The sequence below is a fragment of the Mustela nigripes genome, chromosome 14 (genome assembly GCF_022355385.1).
Source record: "Mustela nigripes isolate SB6536 chromosome 14, MUSNIG.SB6536, whole genome shotgun sequence".
NCBI classification, from domain to species: Eukaryota; Metazoa; Chordata; class Mammalia; order Carnivora; family Mustelidae; genus Mustela; species Mustela nigripes.
Window position 1 is genome coordinate 79,144,241 of NC_081570.1, and position 23,052 is coordinate 79,167,292.

Sequence of the window (23,052 nt, forward strand, 5' to 3'; positions counted from 1 at the left end):
TTTCTTTTAGCACTTTGAATGTAGGATCTTGCTGCCTTTTGGCCTTCATTGTTTCTGATGAGAAGTTAATCTTTTTGGGGTTTCCTTGTACATAATGAGTTATTTTTCTTTCTTTCAGCATTTTTACTGTGGTATTTCTGCATATAAGTCACTTTGCCATTTGTCCTACTTGGAGTTTGTTGAGCTTCTTGGGTGTGTAGATTAATGGTTTTTAGCAACTTTGGAAAGATATCAATCATTATTCCTTTGGATATCTTTAAAATATCTTTCATTGCTAGAGAGGAGGTGGGTGGGGGATGGGTTAAATAGATGATAGGAATTAAGGAGGGCACTTTTTGTAAGTGGCTATTATATGTATGTGATGAAGCACTAAATTCCACACCTGAAACTAACATTATACTGTATGTTAACTAATTAAAATTTATTTTATTTTATTTTTTAACTGGAATGTAAATAGAAACTTGAAGAGAAAAAAATGTAGTGTGTCTTTCAAACTGAAACTCTACTACCCCTTAAACACTAACTCTGCATACCGACCTCCTGGCCCTAGGCAGCCACCATTCTGCTCTGTGTGTCTATGAGTTTGATACTCTGGTTATGTCATGTAAGTGGGATTATACAATATTTATTCTTTTTTTGGTCTGGTTTCTTTTGCTTAGCCTAATATCTTAAAGGTTTATTCATGTTGAAGCTCATGATAGAATTTCCTAGAATTTGTGTATTCTTAGGTATTGAAATTAGGTAGTCCCAATTCCTAGGTATTGAAACAGTTTTTTTTCTCTCCCACATATTTTATTTTTACTTAACTTTTATACTATCTACTTTTGAATTATTGTCTGTCTCGTTTTATACATTGCTGTGTGCTTAATTAATTAAGTAAAGCATCTTATGTTAAGAAAATGAAACCAAACAAACAGTGCTTTGTTACCTTTGAGAAAAAGTTGATGGTAGTAATGCTGTGGTTATGCTATGCTCTTTATGGAATTACTAATATATGAATAATAATATAATTTTGGAATACATAATTTTGGGGTCTTTTGCTTAAAAAATATAAATGATGTTATACCTCTCATTTGAGTATGATTTTGTATAAATGGTGTTTCTTAATTTTATTAAACTCCTAGTCTTTATATTTTAGGGACTTGGGACACATTCCCATCAATAAACGACTTAATTCAGTGGTGGTTCACTTAAGGAGGTCATGACTACTCTTCCAATGAGTTGAATATACCCAACTACCCCAAAGTCACTGGTTAGTGTATTTTCACTATGTGTGGCATAATTATTTTTATTCTTTTCATGTGCTTATGAAATTGTGCCATGTAACTTCTTTTTAGTTTATCTAAACCCAGTCATGAGATTTAAGGCATCCTTTACTGATGACCATGGCTTACCTGCTTTAGCTTAGATCTGTACCCTGAATGTAGGATCTTAGAGTGATTGCTGAATCCTTGTCTCAGTAAGGGTAGGCATTGAATGAATTTTGAGAACAACTATCATTTTCTTTGAAGTTACTTATTCCATAGAGTATTAAATTTTCTCCCAATTTAAGGTTTTTTTTAATAAATCAAAGTTTTTGATTAATATATAAAACATATCATTGGTGTATAAATAAGCTCTTTCAGTAAGTTAATCTTATATATGGTCTTTTATTCCTAATCAGAGACTCTACAGGGGCAGGTAATTCACTGGTCCACAAGCGGTCTCCTTTACGTCGAAACCAAAAGACCCCAACATCCTTGACCAAGCTGTCTTTACAGGATGGACATAAAGTCAAAAAGCCAGCATGTAAATTTGAAGAGGGTCAGGATGTCCTAGCTAGATGGTCAGATGGCTTGTTTTATCTTGGAACTATCAAAAAGGCAAGTTTTACCTTTATATATTTTTTGTTGTTTTTTTGCAGTAAATTTTTAATAATTCTGAGTTTAACTTCACGTTTTTAACTTACAAAAAAATCACCATAAATATTCCTCTATATTTCAGATAAACATATTGAAACAGAGCTGCTTCATCATATTTGAAGACAGTTCTAAATCCTGGGTTCTCTGGAAGGACATTCAAACAGGCAGGTGCTACTATTTCTCTTGAACATGATTTACACTAAAATTTGATTTTCTTTTTAGTCTGTCACTTTCTAGTGTTTTTTTTTTTTATTGAGTACAGTATATTGAGGTAACTCAGAATCACTTTTGAGGATATGTGTGCTTCATAGTCCTCAAGGAGTTATAATCTGTTATAAACCCTAGAAGAACAGGAATTATTCTTAGTTAGATTAGAGGTAGACTAAGGAACAGATGCGTCAGTGGTGTACATCTATGAACTATTTTTAGGGCCCATCTAATAATTTTGAAGAAAAATCTTTAGCCACTAATATGAGTAACACTTTGGGCTTCAACTTAACTGTTACTTGCTTATATTAGTAAAAGTAATGTAGAGAGCTAGTATTTATTGAGAACATACTATTTGCCAGATGATTTGGGGGATATTAGGACATATTAAACAGGTTTAGGATACTAGAAGTATTCATTAATAAGAATGATTTGAAATGACAATCTAATAAGGGGTTTTAAATTTGGATGGGAAAATGAGGCTGTATTTGGGTGCAAGTAAAAGTGAATATAGGTATGCCTTGGTTTGGTTATAGGTATGTTTTTTGTAATGCTTTCTCTTTTTTATTACTGTAATAATTTCTGTGATTACTGTATACCCTTTGAATCTGCTAAATAAGGGTGTTGTTCCCAGGTATTTTTCTTGTGAAAAGTGATTTATTATTACGAGTACTAAAAATTTGAGTATTTTAGCTGCACACCAAAGCCCTACTTATTAATTGAGTTAAGAGGCCTGTGCTAAGACCTGTGTTTCATATCATATCAAGGAGATACAAATTTTCTTTCTCTAAAGGGTGGATACCTTTCTAAAGTATTTGGTGATTGGGTTTTTAATTTGAATCCCAAGTGGAATTCTGTGGTAGGTTACTACTGTGTTCTGTTTCTTGATTTCATTCTTAATTTTTTATTTCATTCTTAAATTTTTTTAACTTCTTGATTTCATTCTTAAATTTTTTAAAGAATAAGGAAGTTTTGGTTAAAGAATATTAGAATGATCTAATTACCATGTACATAGTTGGTAAATGGGGCTTAAGTGGGGAACTGGATAGCTCTTACTCTAGTAATATGTTTTTCAGGAGAAACTTTATAGTTCTTGGGATTGATCAGTTTAAAGTTCTGAAATTATGTTTTAAATCTGAAATTGAGGAGTCAGTGAGAAGAGGGATAGGAGAAAGATTAGGAGATCTCTAACAGTAGTTGTATTGAGCAGATCTTGTTACCCTGCGTACAGAATTAATGTATAAATTATTATTAGTTTGTAAACTTGGATCTTTCTTTGTGGTAGGACTGAAACATGTTACACTGCTTCTGTTTCCCTATTAGTTATGAGTCTCAACTTTTCAGGGTTCTTGCAGATTATAGATATATTTGTTTCCTTCCCTCCCTCCTCCCTCTATCCATTCCTTCCTTTCAGACAGGAAGAAGAAAGCCTGTAGTACATATGGAAAGTTGTGGAAGTGTGGGCACTTGGGTGGCTCAGTTGGTTAAGCAACTGCCTTTGGCTCAGGTCATGATCCCGGAGTCCTGGGATCGAGTCCCGCATCAGGCTCCCAGCCCTGAGGGGAGTCTGCTTCTCCCTCTGACCTTCTCCCCTCTCATGCTCTCTTTCACTTTATTGTTCTCTCTTTCTCTCTCTCTCTCAAATAAATAAATATATTTTTTTAAAGTTGTGAAAGTGAAGGGTAGTGTCCAATGTGTGTTCTACCCAATATTTCAGTTTAGAGGTCTGTGACTGTTTTTGCTCACTGTCGTTTTTTATTGTCCTAGAACTGAAAAGAAAAAAGAATTGCTCCTTGGCTATTTAACTCTTTTATTCCTTAAGATTTATTTATTTATTTATTTATTTATTTGAGAGGGAGAGAGAGAGAGTCACATGCATGGGGGAAAGGGGCAGAGGAAAAGCGAGAGAGAAGCTCAAGTGGAGTTTGTACTGAGCACAGTGCCCTGTGCAGAACTCAGTCCCACTATCCTGAGATTATGACCTGAGCCGAAACCAAGAGTTCTAAACTGAACTGACTGCGCCACTGTTTAACTCTTTCTAGTACCCAGAAAATAGCGCACATGTAATTGGAGTTGCTTTAGAATGAGGAAGTGAAACTGAATACTGCATTATGGCAGATTTCAGTGTGGAGTGTAGCTTTAGTAATTTTCTTCCTATAAGAAGCCTGCTAATAATAGATACATATTGTAATGACTTAATAAATTGGACTAATTTCATCCATCTAATAAGATAATTTTTTAAAAATTTTATTTGTCAGAGAGAGAGCACAAAGAAGGGGGAGTGGCAGGCAGAGAGAAAAGCAGGCTCTCCACTGAGCAGGAGCCCAGTGTGGGCTTGACCCCAGGACTCTGAGTTCATGACCTGAGCCAAAGGCAGACGCTTAACTGACTGAGCTATCTAGGCGTCCTAATAAGATTATTTTTAAAAGTTAATGTAAATAAGGAAAAATGTAGAGAGAGTTATGTTAGTAGTCAAAGAAATGTGCATTACAAAAGGGAGATAGGTTAAAACAAATACATTTAAAAGGATTTAAAAAAATTTTTTAATAGATTTTATTTATTTATTTGACAGAGACAGAGATCACAAGTAGGCAGAGAAGCAGGCAGGGAGAGGCCGGGGGCGGGTAGCAGGCTCCCTGCTGATTAGAGAGCCATATGTGGGTCTTGATCTCAGGACCCTGAGATCATGACCTGATCTGAGGGCAGAGGCTTTAACCCATTGAGCCACCCAGGCACCCCAAGGATTTTAAATTTTAACACCTAATATGGTTTCTGTGAAAATAGTTTTATTTTGGATATTTAATGGTTGCATTAATGTTTTATATTCTTTAATTGATACTGCATAGTCAGTTCTGCCTGCCTGTCTGCCTGCTTGTGATCTCTGTCTGTCAAATAAATAAATAAAATCTTTAAAAAAAAAATAATTCAAAAGTGAAAATGCTAGTGGAAAACATTTACTGTAGTTTTACTTTAACAACAACAAAAAACTTGATATGTATTAAGATAAAACCTGGGGCCATTGGTCCTTTTTCAGGGAAATGCTGATTTGAAGTGAGAGGTGTCAGGCTCAGTCAGGTTGCTCTCCTGACCAGAGCCATAAACTCAGAACCTATGGAGGCTGTTTCCTTCCAAGTACAAGGAAGTAAACAAAACCTGGGAGAAGTAGGGAGAGAGGACAAGAGATGACCATAAACAAGGAAAGATGCAAAAAGTGAACAAACAGGGATGCCTGGGTGGCTCAGTTGGTTAAGCTGCTGCTTTTGACTCAGGTCGTGATCCCAGGGTTCTGGGATTGAGTCCCGCCCACATTGGGCTCCTTACTGGGCAGGGAGCCTGCTTCTCTCTCCTCCTCTGCCTGCTTGTGTTCTCTCTCTCTCTGACAAATATATAAATATTTTTTTAAAAAGTGAACAAACCAAAAATTTTGTAACTTACGTAAGAGTAGAGGTGTAATAAAGTAAATTTGGTTATTTCTACTGGATAGAATATTATACAGCTGTTAGAAATTATAATTTTGGGGGCGCCTGGGTGGCTCAGTGGGTTAAGCCTCTGCTTTCAGCTCAGGTCATGATCTCGGGGTCCTGGGAGTGAGCCTCACATCAAGCTCTCTGCTCAGCGGGGAACCTGCTTCCTCCTCTCTCTGCCTGCTGCTCTATCTACTTGTGATATTCTGTCAAGTAAATAAATAAAACTAAAATAAGGAAATTATAATTTTGAAAATAGCAGTGTGAGCAGTACTTTTGGTAGAAAAAAATATTCTAAAATATTGATGAAAGGAAGGATCTCAAATTGGAGAGAATATGGACTCTGGCATGTCTGGATTTGGATCCTAGCCTTGATACTTTCTGAGGATCCTTGGGCTAATTACTTTATCTTTCTGAGCCACAGTTCCTCTATCTAATAATAAGATGCCTGTAGAACTAAACAAAATAATATATGTCAAGAGCTTAACGATATTTGGCTAATAGCACAGAATGGTACATTTTAATTATTATTGGCATATGAATATACCATGTAGTTTAACTATGAAATTGAGGAGAAGAGAATATTGGAAATAATGATGTTAGAGTATTGAAATCATATTCTAAATTTTGTGGAATAAAATTGTTAGTAGAATAAAAATGCCTAATGATGAAACAATTTACCTATTAAGGTAAAAATATAATTTTAATTTACCTATTAAGATAAAATTATTTTACCTATTATTATTAATAAGTATTATTATTAATTAATAAGTATAGATTTACCTATTAAGGTAAAAAAACCACTTCTGTTGCCTGAGATTTTGTTAGGATACTTTATTGGACACCATATTTCCAGATTTCTGAAGCTTGAGATTAAATAATTGGAGTTCAGCTTCTTTCATGTCAGTAAATAAAGAGAAGTGTGCTGAATCCAGAGAGAAAGAAGTCATTGACATATCTTCTTGGCCCTTTTTCTTCAGTCTCATGATAGTAGATAGTGTAGGATGAGTGAACACATGTATATAGGTAGATAGATGTGTATTCTGGAGAGTAATTCTAGTGTTTACAAAACATCACATTTCCTTGTCCCCCAGGGGAGTATGAGTGTTAGAAGTGAATAAAGGATCTTGCCTGAGAACAGGTTAAATTATGCCATCTGCTGTAAAAGCAGGTTAAATTATCAATGTAGGTAAGTTAGGTATGTTAAGTTAAAGGTGGGAGGGACACAGGTTGCATAGAGATAGCATTTTGTGGATAGTACTTTGCCTTGAGAAGGAATCATTATGATACAGTGAATAAACATTGCCAATACAGGCTACCCGCAGAGTCAAAAAGTAGTTTTTTTATATGAAATACTTCTTTATCATGACTGTCTTTTAATGTATATTTTAAATATTTTAGGAGCCACTGGAAGTGGGGAAATGGTCTGTACAATATGTCAAGAAGAGTATTCAGAAGCTCCCAATGAAATGGTTATATGTGATAAGTGTGGCCAAGGTAAACATTGATTTCTTTTAATCTTGTGGAAAAGTTTTATTATATACTTAACGCTCCTGTTGAAGATTAATGATTAAAAGTATTTTACATCGATAACTTGAAGCTGTTATCATAAATTTATTCATCAGTTGTAAATATATTAATGTAGGAGAAGAGTACTAAAAATGCCTTCTTGAAATTGTGTTGCAGTATTTATTAATAAAATAGAATTTGCTTTATGCTTTTTTTGATATTAAGGGTATCATCAGTTGTGTCACACACCTCATATTGATTCCAGTGTGATTGATTCAGATGAAAAATGGCTCTGTCGACAGTGTGTTTTTGCAACAACAACAAAGGTATCTTTTAAGTGTTTTGGGCTAAAGCCCTAAATGGAATTTGTAAGGCACTCTCAACGTGATGATTGTGTACGTTGAAAGTTTATGTGACTGAAATGAGCAATCAATGCTGGGTAGAAAGAGGTGAGGCTTATTGTTTGACTAATGGCGCTTAAGTGACTTGCAGCTATCCTTGCACTTATTTTCTGATAGTGAGTGGTCTTGGAATTGGGGCAATAATTTGAAAGACAACAAAATAAATAAAGATTATTAGTAGTCAAACAGTTTGTGATATGGTAAGAAATTTAGAATGGAAGTTTCTTTAGAAGTTTCAGAAGCATTTTATGTTAAGGAACTGTATTTAAGATTTTATTCTTCATTCGTTCAAATAACTTTTTCCCTCTAATATAGAGGGGTGGTGCGCTTAAGAAAGGACCAAATGCCAAAGCATTGCAAGTCATGAAGCAGACATTACCCTATAGTGTGGCAGACCTTGAATGGGATGCAGGTCATAAAACCAATGTCCAGCAATGTTATTGCTATTGTGGAGGCCCTGGAGAGTAAGTAAATAGTTATTTCATGCCCTTTAAGTGATTTTTGTTTATATTACCTTTTTTATTTTTGTTATTGATTGTGATATGGAAATGATAATGAATTGTAAATGCATGAAAGTGTCAATAGAATAAGGAGAAAATTAGAGGTCATAGCATCTGTATCATTAGATGTTAGCTAAATAAATGAATCAAGAGTTTTAACTAAGAATGTTTAGAAATTTACCTTTAACTTCTGATTACTGGTCTTTGTTCTGCTCTTTGGAACTAAACAGATATATCTTATCTCTCTTATAAGGTAACTCTTAAAAGTATTTCAATCCAGCAATCATATTTCTCCCTCCCATGGCTCATACTAACACTGTCTTTTTTCCAGGTTAAAATCTCCATTATCATCAAACATTCTTTGTGACATGACTTCTCACCTCTGTCTTTGTTGCTCTCCAGGTTTTGAAAGTTACTCTTGAAATACGGTGTTATGATTAGAAAATGCTTATTAGAAAGTTAGAAAATTCCAAGAATAATCTCACAATATAATTGAGCTATTAGAGTTCAGAACGTTATGCTTCTGTTATTACAAGGGAAGATTCTGTTTACTACTTCTTTTGGGTTGTCTTCTTACTTTTTTTGTTGTTCAGTTTAGGTTTGTGGTGGTCAACTAATACCTCTAATTCCTCTTTTTGTGTGTGTGTGTGTAAGCTCATATTAAGCCAAGTTGTGCATCATGTATTTGTACTACATTTTAAAAAATGGTAGTGAATCATATTTTACTCTTTAATTGTAATTATTGGTTTCTTGTGTCCTTCCTCTCAGACTCTGCTTCTCTTAAGACAAATGCTATTTATTTATTTTTTAAAGATTTTATTTATTTGAGAGAGAGAAAGTGAGAGCATAAACTGGGGGAGGGGCAAAAGGAGAGGGACAAACGAGTGGGGAGCCAGACTCCAGGCTCAATCCAAGGACCCCGAGATCATGACCTGAGCCAAAATCAGACGCTTAACCAACTGAGCTACTCAGGCACCCCAGCAAGTGTACTGTTGAGGAGAATCCTGGGTTAGTCATTGTCATTAAAAGTCATTAAGGGACAGTCATTATCATTAACATATTATCTGTTCAAATGCATTACAGGAAATGTCTGTAAAAGTTTACCATGACTGGGACATGAGTTCTTGATGAAACATAAATAAATGAATGTATAGATGAATGAGTTTTTAGCTCTTCATTCTTCCTAATCTCTAATTCTTAATGGAATTTTAAATTTGTGATTTAACCTTTTCATAACAATTCTTAGTTTTAGGTCACCTGCAGATTTAAGAAACATTTGTCTAGTTTCTTTAATCACTTATAAAATAGAGATACAGTGAATAAACATAGAGAATGATCTTTTCCTTTATTCATTTATACCTAGCATTTGGTTTAAAGTATTACTCAATATAGGTGGAAGCCATCATAGACATTTTATGAAGTGGATCATTCATTGTTCTTGAAGTCCCATGACCATGTGAACTGTGTTTGATATTGTTAGCCACTCTGACTTTAGTAGAGGACCTAGCTACCTATCTGGAACATAATTAGCATTTTTTAGTCTTTTGATGAATGAATAATAACCTTACTTAATATCAGTCTTCATTCCTTTGACTGTATGTGGCTTATGGTTAATTGGGGACTGACTTTTTGAGCAAAATAATTATTGGAAAAAAAGGCATTATTTGGGTGGCCAGTAAGGACATTACATCAAAACCACATACCAGCTGAAAAGAGAGGATATCCCTAGATAGAGATTCAGTTTTAGCTTCTTCGGCTATCTGAAAAATAACAAAACCTGTCACAAAGGCTTTATATCTGGTAAAGTCTTTGATTAGATTTATAATTATGTTAACCAAATTTATATATAAAGGTGTTATTTTACATTGCTTTTCATTATACTGGAAAGGAATAATGGAAACACTGTGACAATGCAGAGCTGCCTGTGACTATTGGGTATATTGGGCAAACAGCTGTGCACGTCAGTAACCTCTGAACTAATCTCCCTTAGGAGATGTGGAGAGTCAGTGTGAAAAAAAAAATCCTGGGTTTGTTCTTTGGCACAGATTCTTCACTCGTCTAGGAACCAGGCTTTATAAATTCTTGTGGATTAGAAAGGAGGAGTGGAATCACCAGTAGCCTTTTGGGAAAGAAAAATTTTTGTGTTAAATATAGCAGAAATGTTATGGTTAATCATGACTATATTTTGTATAATGCCACTAGGTTTTGTTTTGCTTTGTTTTTAAAACTTTACCTGGAAAAGTAGTAATTTTAATCTTTTTATCTTTCTTATAGCTGGTATTTAAAGATGTTACAATGCTGCAAATGTAAGCAGTGGTTTCATGAGGCTTGTGTGCAATGCCTGCAAAAGCCAATGCTATTTGGAGATAGGTAAGAAGGCCACTTGAACTTGACCAATTGATACTTTTTTTTTTTGGCTTTTATACTGTAGTTATGTTTACAGTTTCAGGTTTCTAAATGTAATTACAAATAATTTGTGAAGGAGTCACTTTAGAGGGAAAATACTGAAATGATAGACTTTATTAAATTATACATAATTTTTAAATACACATAATTTTTGTGGTTTTAGGTGTTATTCCAGAATAGTTTTAAGTATTTGATCAGTGATTGTATTTGCCCCTATTGCCCCACAATACTCTAAACTATTCCCATTGGTACCTTCCTTTTAAAAACCTCAAAGGGATCCTGTGACAGAAAATTGGAAAAGGCTACAGAACCTTGATACAAAATTTACACCCTCCTCCTGCTATTTGGAATAGCAGAGAGCTCTAGGAAGAAAAATAAAATAGCACTGAACTTGGCATAAAAAACCTGGGTTTTAATGTTGGCTTATGCTGCTTACTGTCTTTCAGAATTTAGGAAGAGAAGCTTATTTCCTTTTATGTTACCAGATTGTTTAAAGCATTGAGTATAACACTGTATATGGGGGCTGCCATCACAGCTCATGGTATACACAAGACATTAGTAAACTGTACCTGTGTATGAACCTGTGTGTGAGCTCTGAATGTCTAATGGGTAAAAAAAAAAGTGCTTTTGCCCCCCCCCCCCATATATGAACTATTTCATTATTTGTCATTAACTGAAAAACTTTAAATCACAGTATCATAATTCAGATTATATTTTGCTTTGTGTATCGCTTAATCTTTTGTAGGATATGTACTTGCTGAATATTAGCTTTAATTGTTGAATAATTTATGTTTAGCTTTGATTACTCAGTATGCAACTTTTCTTTTTTCCTTAGGTTTTATACATTTATTTGCTCTGTCTGCAGTTCTGGACCAGAATACCTCAAACGTCTACCATTACAGTGGTAAGTATAGACATTTCTGTTAAGGAACAATAAAGGGCCATATTCTTAAACCTACAGGATGAAATGTTTCTGAATATGTTAACTTGGTTTAAATAAAAATTTGCTTTTCTTTATGCTTGGCTTTCTTTTACTTATCCTTAAACCTGATGTCATTTCAGTAAAGATTATCTAGTTTAATTGCTGAAATAATAAGGCCATTTAATTTTTAATGCATAGAATGTAGCTTCACATACCTTTTAGATTTTCAAAATTCTTATTCATGTTTTTAATTCTTTTGGCCTTCAGAATAGCATACGGCAGAAGAGAGAGGTCTTATACGAAATATGCTGGTTTCTGCTTTAGTGTAATTCTTGGGTATGGGAAGTGTGATGAATTTTGAGAGATTTCTGATAAAATGCTTATAGTAAGTACTTAGAAATTTTTTTTAATTTTGTTTTCTTTTTTAAAGATTTTATTTATTTATTTGATAGAGAGGGAGAGAGACAGCGAGAGAAGGACTATAAGTAAGGGGAGTGGGAGAGGAAGAAGCAGACACCCTGCTGAGCAGGGGGCCTGATATGAGGCTCCATCCCAAGACCCTGGGATCATGACCTGAGCTGAAAGCAGATGCTTAACTACTGAGCCACCCAGGTGCCCCAGTACTTAGAAATTTTTATTAAATGTTTTATGTATTTTAGGAAAAGATAAGATTTAACTCATGACTCAGATAAAGTCTGTTAAAATATGAGCTGTTCTATGGCTTATATATAAGTGAAATGTAGATATTTTTATTATGAGTTATTTTTTCTAATATAGTCACTTCCTCTTTGAATGCATCTTAAGAAATTACTCAAATTCCTTTTAGTTTATGTTTACTACTCAGTATAAGCAAGTATTTAGTTAATGTTTGCCAATTATTTTCATATGTAATTTATTACATTGTGATTGTAACTTATGCTGTTGACCCTCTGCTTACCTATATACTTCAATTTGGATTTTTTAATTGCTGTTTTTATTTTTTAAAATGTGATTTCGTAATAACTAAAAACATTGCTTTTGTATATTGTGATGATTTTTGGATTCCAGGGTAGATATAGCACACCTATGCCTTTACAACCTAAGTGTTATCCACAAGAAGAAATACTTTGATTCTGAACTTGAGCTTATGACATACATTAATGAAAACTGGGATAGATTGCATCCTGGAGAGGTAAGTGGTCTTAGAGCTAACTTTATTAGCTACTTGATGTCAATTTTTGTTTTGTTTCTGTTAAAAACAACTAAGATAAATGTATAAGTTAAACATCTATCAGGGCCAGCCCTCTCCTCCTGTTTATTGCCTGTTGACTCGGAAAAATGTAGGAGGAAGTAAATTATTTGATTTTCTGAAGTGAGAATCATTATAGTTAAAGATAGGAGGGTCCTTAGTGAAATTCTTATTGTGTATCTTATGTTTCCTCCTCCTGTTTTTCTAAGTTTCTATAGATTTAGGAGATAAAACCAACACTCTTCCTTCCTCTCTTGTTGGTACTCCCTTGTATATAATCTTTTACTTCCAGGAATGGGGGGCACCCAGTAATAGTGTTAGAGTAATGTGTTAGGGAGTAAAGCTATTCTAACTGGAGATTATCCCCCTCATTCTGACATCTCATTTTGCTTTTCATTTGGGAAGTCTAACCACTTATGCTGATTTACAGAGTCTTTAAAAAAAAAGCAATGTAAAAGTTAATGCATGTTCTTTGAAGAAGATTTTGAAACAGTGGACAAGCACAAAGAAGAAACTTTAGTGGTTAACCTGTTTTAAGGATTTATTTTGAATTATTAAAATCTAGATATTAACTACTCTTAGCTAAATGTTTTATTTTTTGTTTTGTTTTGTTTTTCATTTAGAGAAGGTGGGAGTGCTGGGATGGGGCAAAGGGAGAGGGAGAATCTTAAGCATGCTCCACACCCAGCATGGAGCCTGACCCTGGGGCTTTGTCTCACAAACCTGAGATCATAACCTGAAGAGTCAGATGCTTAAGGGGCTGAGCCACCCTGGCACCCCTAACTACTCTTAGCTTAAATAAAAATTTTGTTTTATAATATGTGGAATCAGATGTGTGAATTTTAGTCACATTACTTTTGGAAGAGGTAAAAGTTGTGTAAACTAAAGAAGTTTAGGAAGAATTTTTACTTTTGTAGCTTTTAGACATGGGGCAGTTTATAAATGGTTCATGTCAAATAGTATAGCAGGGTGTTTTGAGTTGTTTTGGGGGTTTTATGGGGCATCAGGGAGAACATAATGCACATTTAAAAGCTAGTTTGTGGTAGGTCAGTTGTGCAAATTATAAAACAAACACTTGCAGGATACTTTGATTTTTTTAAGTAAAAGATATTATTAAAATTAATTGAGCTAAGATGTTTTGAGTGTTAGAAGTTGGAGCACAACATTCTTTTCTGTTATATGTTTTTTCCAGATGAAATTTGAGAGAAAACCAGTGTCTTGCAGAGTTGATAAATTTTAATAGTAATGATTAGTAATAATAGTAATAGTAATAATAATGATGGGTAATAAATTTTAATAGTAATGGTTAATAATAATAGTAATAGTAATAATAATGATTGGTAATAAATTTTAATAGTAATGATTAGTAATAATAGTAATAGTAATAATAATGATTGGTAATAAAAGAAAAAAGTAAGTATAAGGCACTAGTGGCTATAAGGTTCATTATAGTCATCTTTAATATTTAATACTTTAATGAATACTTTTTTTTTTTTTTTTTTTTGGTTTTTTTATTTGACAGAGAGAGAGAGGGATGACAAGTAGGCAGAGAGGCAGGCAGAGAGACAGAGGGGAAAGCAGGCTCCCTGCTTCTGAGCAGAGAGCCTGATGCGGGACTTGATCCCAGGACCCTGAGATCATGACCTGATCCGAAGGCAGAGGCTTAATCCACTGAGCCACTCAGGCGTCCCTACTTTAATGAATACTTTTAAAGTGCTTTGTTTCTAACCATGGTTCCTTCAGCACTTCATATGCAGATACATCTCTATTCTTAGTACATTTTATGTTTCACATGATTAAATTCTGTAGTAATTACTTCGTTGTAGACAGTGGGCACACATTTAAAAACTCTTACTTTATTTCAAATGCTTTCTTTTATTAAAATGGAAAATTATACTTAGGTTTTATTTAAGATGCTGAAAATAGAAAACAAAAATCACAATTAGACTATTAGTCTAGACAGTTAGTCTAAGAAATTAATTCAGTTTATGAATCTCAGGTATTTTAGTTCTAGCTATACTTCTGATACATATAAAAAATTTATTAGTAGATACATGTTTTCATTTTCTGTAGCTTATGTGATGTCTTAGAAATAAGACATGCATTCAATTCAATTTCTTATTCTTTGCCAATAAGGAAATTTTTTAAATTTAAAAATTAAGAACATTATACTCTAATAAAACTTTACAATGGAAAAGTTTACTTTTCTGGGGAGTGTTTCCATTTTTTGGAGCCATCAAGTATATTTTCAGAACAAGTGACTTTCTAATCATTTCCCATTGCTTTTTCCCTGCATTAAAAAAAAAAAACAAACCAAAATATTCAGACTTAGATTAGTCGTTCCATCCTCAAATATTTAGAGGTGAAAGTTCAGCTTTTAACTCTCTGTATTAATCTTTTAAATCTTTATAATGTCATGATTGATTTTGAGAGTACGATTTAATAATAGAGACTATAAAATTTATGCCTGCCTCAACATTTATTTGTAACATTTATATGTAATTAATTAACTAATGTAACTTAGTTTAGTTTTAAATGTTTGTGATAATAGAAACAAAAATAATACAAATAATGGATTATTCCAGATCATTAAAGTAGTGTATTTTTGGTTAACTGAAATTGAATTGCAAATTGAGTTTTGTCACTAATCCAGATTTAGTTTTACGAAACTTTCTTTTTGTTTATAAAGACTTTTGTGTTAAAAAATCTTTTTATAAGATAGGTTTAATTACTAAAAAATATGGGAAATCCTGCATGTTAAGTGTATTGTCATTTGAACACTGGTTCTTACTTAAATACAATCGATTATATGACATAGACACTTGGTCTAGAAGGTTCTTCTCAGAATGAAACAAACAAAAAAAATGGTTGTGATTTAACTCTCTCTTAAATGTGGAGTTTTTTTCCTCCATGTGGATAAAGGAATAAAATCTTGTGATGACTTGAGAAGTTGATTGAGAGTTTTATGGCTTTTTGTTTAGGAATATATAGATGGACACACTAATCACAGGGAGGTACTTACATTAATTTTCTGAGCTGAATTAGGACTTAATTTAATATGTGATAACACTGGCCAAAATTTAATAGTATTTCTATATTATTTTGGAAGTCCTGTAAATACTTACTTCAATTTCTAATTACTTAGAGCAATCTTAATAGAATCAGTGGTATCCTTTTAGTGTTTTATGCTTTTTTTTTTGATATAAAGGAAATGCTATGACTTCTTTTATAACAAGTTTCAAAAATATTTGAAGGCAAATTTACCATTTATGTATATTTCTTTTCTTAGTTGGTTATTTCAGGATTGTGAAGAGTGGTTGAAACTTAGAACATACTGGAACATAATGATAGTTCTATATCCTGTTTTCTTATGCGATTTTTGTTTTCTTTCTTTTACATCTTTGAGACTTTGTGCCTTATATAGACTGAATGAGCAATTTGAGAAACTGTTGTTTTGTAATTTTTTTTTTTGAGATTGTAAAAATATATAATGCAATATTTGAGATCCAAATAAAGGTTGCTTAAGGGTTTTTATTTAGAATGAGGAAATAACTGTTGTACCAGGTTGGTTTTGAGAGTTAAAAAGAAATATTCATACTTCAGAATCTAATTATTATTATTTGTCCTTAATTTCTAATGTGATCTGAAATCCTAGTTTTATAAAGGCAGCCTACTTTTCTGTTAATGGTAATCTTAAATTTCAGCCCCCAAAGATTCATAGCAGAGTAGTATATTGAGTGCTACCTTTTGAAGGATGTAGGGAGAAAGTCATAAACTTAAATGAAATACTATAGCAGGTACGATGTTTTGGCTAGAGAAAAAAAAATGTATAATAGAGGTGGTATAATATTTTAAAATGAAAATTATAAGAAATATGATTAACAACAATACTTGAGGCTTTGAGTGTTTTGTATTATTATACAGCTGTATAGGTTAGCAAATAAATTACTTAACCCTGTTTTGCATACTTAAGCCTAGGCAGCATGGAATTCAATATTGGTAATTCAAAGGTATATTTTATTGAAAGGAAGAGCTATAACTATACCTAATAGCATTTATATCTATAAAGAAATTTACAACCCTGAGAGTCAAAGCATAATGTGAGATTAGTGTCTGTGGTGGGAGAAACGAAAATGGATATTATGTTAGCAGTATTATAAACCTCATGATCAGATGGTAGACTTAGAATATGGTGCTGTTTTAATACAGATTATTTGATTTAAACTATAATGTCTGTACTTTGGGTCTTCAAAATGCAGAAAGGGATCCCTTGGCCCCATAATGCAAGTTCAAATATATATAGTTCTATGGAAAGTAGTTTTGGAGTGCTGAAGGAACTTACAGATAAAATATCTGAGAAACCATAGAGAGCAAGTACCAAAAGAAAGAGTTCATTGTGCTTTACAAAAAGTAAAAGAGGAATAGATTTGAGAAATAGTTTTGTTGTTGATTTTCAGCAAGATTGTAGAGTACATTTTCCAGATTGTGGTTTGTGAAGATTTAAAAAGCTATAAGGAAAAACACTTTTATTAGAATAAATCATATTAAATATCCCCCCCCCCCGTTTTATATGGTTAGCCACACTGGTAAGTCAAATGCTATAGGTATAGTATAAACATAGTGTAACTGAATTCCATATTAGGTACTAAAATTTGAACTGGTTAAAATTAAAAGTAAAAAATGGATATGTAACCAGTTGAATAATAGAAACAGAAGCATTCAATGGCTTGGAAATACTCTTGAGGGAGATTCTAATGGAGAGCCACAGGATTCTGTCTTTGTGTCTAATTTTAAGAAGGATGACAGAATCAAGAGAAAAGATTATCTCAAACACTGACCTGAAAACAAAACAAATTAACAATAGTTACAAATAAGTTCTGCTCTTAGGCTTAAATACACATCCAGCCAGTTCAGAAGAAGCAGTGTATGATAGCGAATACTTGATTTCATCAGTTTATCTGATAAGATTTTAGAGTTCAGGTGAGGAGGTGGGGATGAGGAAGAGATGAAATTAGCCAATGTGTTTGCTAAAAACTTTCAACCTACTCTTAAACTTAGGCATCTTATACTTAGACATGATAGCTCCTATCAAATATTTGAAGAACTGTCTTGTAAGAGAGGACTAGAAGAATTCCAGGAAGGAAGATTTGTCCACCTGTGAAATGGGCTTCCTCAGTGGGTGTCTCATCAGCTTTCATCATTGCTAGTATTTAAACCAAGGTTGAACACGTATCAGTACTATAAAAGGGACTGCAGTGTTGATGGAACCTTGAATTACATGGACACTGCAAGTGTCCTTCAGGCTTTAATGTCTGTTGTGTTATTTCTTTTTTAATAGAAATTCTCTTTCATTGAACACTGCAGAAATTACAGTAGGAGGAAGTAATAGGGTATAGAGGCATGAGCACCAGACTGTCCTATTTCTTTTATTTTCTAAAAGCACCCAGTGCATTAGCACAGTATGGGCTGTTAGTGAATGTTGAATGGTTGGACTTATTGTCACTTGGGTTCAGAATTTTAGCTCTTTCACTAACCAGCCATTGAATTTGAGCATTTCATTTAACTTTTATATCTGTTAACTAATCTATAAAATAAAGAGAGTTGGAGTAGATGACTCTGTAAATTTCTTCTATCTCTAACATTCTATCTGACAGATTTGTTTACTCTTCTTGAAGCAATTCTGAGCTTTGATAAATTGATAAAAAACATACTGGTGGTACTCTTGGAAGTCAGCTATGATATTCTGGATTTATTTATTTTTTTAAGTTTTTGTGATTTTAACTAAGAATGGTCCCTTTATAAGAATTTAGAATTTTTTTGCTATTGAGCCCTAGGCTTTAAACTTAGAAGAAGAGGCAGAAATGACTCTTGAAGAAGCCTTTTGAAATAAAAAAACACTTTCTAGAATTGAATAGATTTTTAAATGATTTTTGATGATAAAATATTACTGAGACACTTTGAGTTTTAGGGCTGGCTAGTATCTGTAAGTTTTCTGAAAACAACCCCTCCCCTCCAGTTTCACAGAATTTTTCAAAGTTATGGAGATTATTGGTAAATAAAATTTTATGTTTTCATTACTTTTTATACTCCTCCCTAATAATATCTATTAGATCCAATATATGGTTAATATTAAAGTCATTCTAATATATTATTTTCTCAGATTACAGAATTAAATTTAATAACTAAGAAAATTCCATTCTTGTAACATTTTCCGGTTTACAGTTCTTTCAGCCATATCATTTGATTCACATAATTACTAGTGAAGTAATTAGGGGAGGATTTTTACTTCCCTTTTTATAGATAAGAAACAATCTTAAGAGGTTAAATGGCCTTAGATCATGCAGCTAGTCAGTGAGGACCTGGATTTAGAATTAGAATTTAGATCTTCTGACAGTATACTAGTCAGTACACTTTTCTTCTGCATCACATTGCCTCTGTCTAGCACCTGTATATTACTAATTGATGAAATTATAGTGCGTTAAATTGTTTCTTGATACTTCACAGCTGGCAGACACACCAAAATCTGAAAGATATGAGCATGTTCTGGAGGCATTAAATGATTACAAGACCATGTAAGTTGATTTATTTTGTGTATCCCTATGAGGGAGACATTTAGTAAGTATAAGGAATAATGGCATTGTTTAAGGTTTGTGGGATTGGTGTTTAGAACTAGTACAAACCATTTTAAACTTTTTAATGTCCTGTTTTTTAGTCTGAGTAAACAGTGATTCTCAAGGGTTGGAGAAGGGAAAAGCAATCCTCTGGGAATGGTGATTGAGAGGCAGACATACCAATATCTTAGGAATTTGGCCTATTCAGTTGAAAAACATATTCAGTGATGACTTGTTTTTATAATGCAGTCTCCTGAAAATAAAATCTTAGCTGGTGGGAAAATGTTAAACGATAGTGGAAAATACTGTAGAGCATATTGGTTTTAAAATGATTATGAGATCTTCTAAGATTTTAAGATTAGTTATTGTCAACAGAGAAAAGTAGTATTAGTACTAAATTTTTGATAATTGGTTATTGTTTGATATATTCTTGTATGGGCTTTCCTTTTTTTAAAAAAAGTCTACATTTTAAAAAAACACTTAAAAATTGCAATAGAAAAAAAATTTTTAAGTGTTCGGGCTGGCTGTAACCAACCATTGAGTTATTTTATAAAATTTTTGTTTCTAACAAGTTGCTTCTTTTGAACTAGACAACATTCCCTCCTTAAAAATGTAATAATACTAGTGCCTAGCTAGATACTTAGGCCAGTTAAAAAAGCCATAAAGTGCCTGAGCAGTTACTGTACTGGTAAAAAGTACTTTACGGGATGTGAATTCTGTAATCCAATTTAGGGTACCAGAAATAATACATCTATTCCTATTATGATAGAAATATTAGCTCCCATTTCTCAAACCTGTGTAACAGTGGAAGAATATTCCAAGCAATTTGGTGTGTGGTTCCTCAGGTTAGGCAGGGCCTAGTAGAACGAAGGTAGGTGAGGTGTTTTGGAGTAGGGAGCCTGAGGACTTTGGGAAACAGTCATGAAACACATTTTTCAGAGACCTAAACCCAGACGGAAATAACTTTTCCCTGCTCCATGTTATTTCCAATTCTGGAACTGACATACTGGAGACACCTTTTATTTTTTGAACCTCTCATACTGGGTCCCCTTTTCCACTCTTAACAGCTGTTACTTTCTGACTAGGTTTCTCCCCTCACAGATCCACTCTGAAATAGAATTCTTCTTTTCCTAAACCTTTCTTGAAATCTTTTAAACAGATGACACTGAAATATGGAAAAGCACATTTTAGGACTAAAAAAAGACCATGCTTTACTCTTCTTCCTTTAAAAAGTTAGAAGTGGACATGTGCTCTTCTCTTCTGATTCTTTCCCTCCCTCCTTACTCCTCCATTATATCCTACTATGGAGTGGCTCTGGAGCAGATAAGAATCAAGGAAAGGAAAGCAAAGAGAAAGAATGAGTTTTTTAGTATTGGGTGGACTTTCATGTATAAAGGCTTTACATCTGAAAGTTATGAGTTAGGGTCTGCCATGTATATGTGTTCAGTTTTTAAATTTTTAGTTAATTTTTTTAAAAATTTAGGTTTATGTCTGGGAAAGAAATAAAGAAGAAGAAGCATTTGTTTGGGTTGCGAATTCGTGTTCCTCCTGTGCCACCAAATGTGGCTTTCAAAGCAGAGAAAGAACCTGAAGGAACATCCCATGAATTTAAAATTAAAGGCAGAAAGGCATCCAAACCTATATCTGATTCAAGGTAAAAGTGATCTGTGGCTTAGTTTTTCTCTTTAGCTTATTTGTAACTAAAAATGTGTTATTTAGTCTCATTAGTATAATTGAAAGTACAAGTGGTAGTTACCTTGATTTGTTTTCCTGTTTATAATTTCTTGCTTAGACAAGGTACAAAGAGTTAATTTAATTTAGATGTTTATTTATTTATTTTAGATCTTAGGCTTTCCAGGAATAAGTCCTGTTGATTTTGTTAGCAGACAGTTTAAGTACTGGCCTGTATATTTGTTTGTTCATTTCTCATTCATCCATCCATCCATCCATCCATCCATCCATTCATTCCATTTATCAAGCATCTTATTATGTAAGTGCTGGAGATATAATAACAAGACAGACTTTGTTTTTGCCCTGATGGTATTAATAGTATAGTGGGAAGGAAAGGTGATAAACAAAACAATTACAGGTCATGTTAGGCCATCTTGGACATAGCATATGGGTTTAGATTGTTCTGGGATGGATATAGGTAAAGCAGTCTACTTTTAAAGAAGGAAGCTTAAGGAGAGCCTATTTAAGATGATACTTAAGCTGAAATTCAAAGAATGAGACAAACAATGTGCAGAACAAAGGGAAGAGTACTGCAGGTGGTGGAAATAATAAGTATGAAGGCTGTGAGGCATGTTTTAGGAACTCACAGACTAGTAGGGGATGAATGAGGGCTAGAGAGCAGCATCAGGTGTTGGAAAGTTGGGTGGGACTTGATCTTTAGAGTCGTGTAGGTCTCCTAAGGAGTTCGGATTGTTTTTAATGATGAGGAGCTATTTAAAGATGTAAGCAGACTGAATTATCTTTTAAAAAGACATCTTTGTATGCTCTTTGGAGAGTGGATAGGTATAGAGGTAAGAATAGAAGCAAAGGAAACGAAGACTGCTGCAGCTGTGTAGGTGAAAGATTGTCTGAGTAGTGCTATCAGTCAAATGGAGAGAAAATAGATTTAAGATCTCTGTTGGAGGCAGAATTTATTGACTTTACTAATGAATTAAATTTATGAAAAAAACGGAGGAGTGAAGAAGTTATATAATGCTCCGATTTCTGGCTTGAGTAACTGGTGGGTGGTGATTATCTGTTATCAAGCCCTGCAAGAGCAGATTTGGCAAGGTGAGTGAAGCATTCTTCTGTCTCATACTAATTGAATTTGAGATTTTTACAAGGGATATCTAAGTGATGATGATGTTAGATATAGACTTCTGGGTCTGTAAGTCAGGAGTTCCTGAGAGGTCAGGGCACATGATACAAATTTGGAAGCTGACTTATAAGGCCATGAAAATGAATGAAATTACCTAGGAAGCAATAGCTGGGGTGGGGAGGGAGTTACTGTGGCCCCAAATAATGCCCTGTTATCATTTGGAGATTTGGAAGAGGTGAAATAAACAAGAGAGACTAAAAAGAATGATCAGTGAGATAGGAGGAAGCTGAGAAAGTTTGGTGTTTTTGAAAACCAAGAGAAAGGGAAGTGTTTCAAGAAAGATTAATGTATTAAACAGTATTGAATGCTGCTGAGAAGTGGATTTAAGATGAGAGAAAAATGTTTATTGCCAAAGATAGTATTCTGTTATTAGTGACCTTAACAAAAACAGGGGTTTTTGTTTTGTTTTGTTTTGTTTTGGAGAGGAAAGAATAGAAGTCAGATTGAAGTGGGTTAAGGTTTGATTGAATCCAGCACTACTCAATTAACATGTCAAAACTGGGCTTTTTCTACTAATAAAAGGGGCATAGGCAGATTCAAAATAATGATGATAATAAAGGAAAAGTGGAAAATAGGAAAGGAAATCTTTAAGAAATCTGAATGAGAAGGGAGAAAGTAGAAAGGGAGGGCATGTGTCAACAGCACTCCAAAGTAGTTTTATTGTGAAGAGAGGTAGACAAATGGAAGCTGAAGAGGGGAAGGAAGTACTCAAGTGATGGCTTTTTAATAGATGGAAAATTAATTGGAAGCTATCTTTATATACTGGTAGGAATGATCCAGTGGAGAAGAGAGAGGGAAGGTAATTGAAGATATCTTAAAGTCCTTGAGAAACTAAAAGGGAAGGGATTTAGAACATAAATATGTTTTTGATAGGACTTTTTGATAGGACTTACACCCTTTTGTTGAAATTGGGTGAAAATGGCTACAGATGCTAGTTCTGCTAGAGATTTAGAAGATGACTGAAGTTACTGCTTAGTAGCTTCTATTTTCTCAAAGAAATACTGAGGTGTGAAGAATGGCTGAGAGGATTGTGC

At 33.6% G+C, this 23,052-nt stretch overlaps 1 protein-coding gene across 4 annotated transcripts in view; it reads left to right on the plus strand.

The window, feature by feature from the left end:
- MTF2 (metal response element binding transcription factor 2) overlaps positions 1–23,052 on the plus strand; it is a 60,185-nt gene that overhangs the window by 31,086 nt on the left and 6,047 nt on the right. Inside the window, exons 2-11 of one of the 4 annotated variants that reach the window (XM_059375406.1) lie at positions 1,664–1,862; positions 1,984–2,065; positions 6,974–7,069; positions 7,307–7,407; positions 7,798–7,946; positions 10,257–10,352; positions 11,224–11,292; positions 12,358–12,481; positions 19,043–19,110; positions 20,633–20,803. In XM_059375406.1, the coding sequence (XP_059231389.1) occupies positions 1,664–1,862; positions 1,984–2,065; positions 6,974–7,069; positions 7,307–7,407; positions 7,798–7,946; positions 10,257–10,352; positions 11,224–11,292; positions 12,358–12,481; positions 19,043–19,110; positions 20,633–20,803 (1,155 nt within the window). Of the gene's footprint in view, positions 1–1,663; positions 1,863–1,981; positions 2,070–6,973; positions 7,070–7,306; positions 7,408–7,797; positions 7,947–10,256; positions 10,353–11,223; positions 11,293–12,357; positions 12,482–19,042; positions 19,111–20,632; positions 20,804–23,052 lie in introns of those variants that run through there. The other 3 variants (XM_059375407.1, XM_059375409.1, XM_059375408.1) reach the window with 3 other exon arrangements.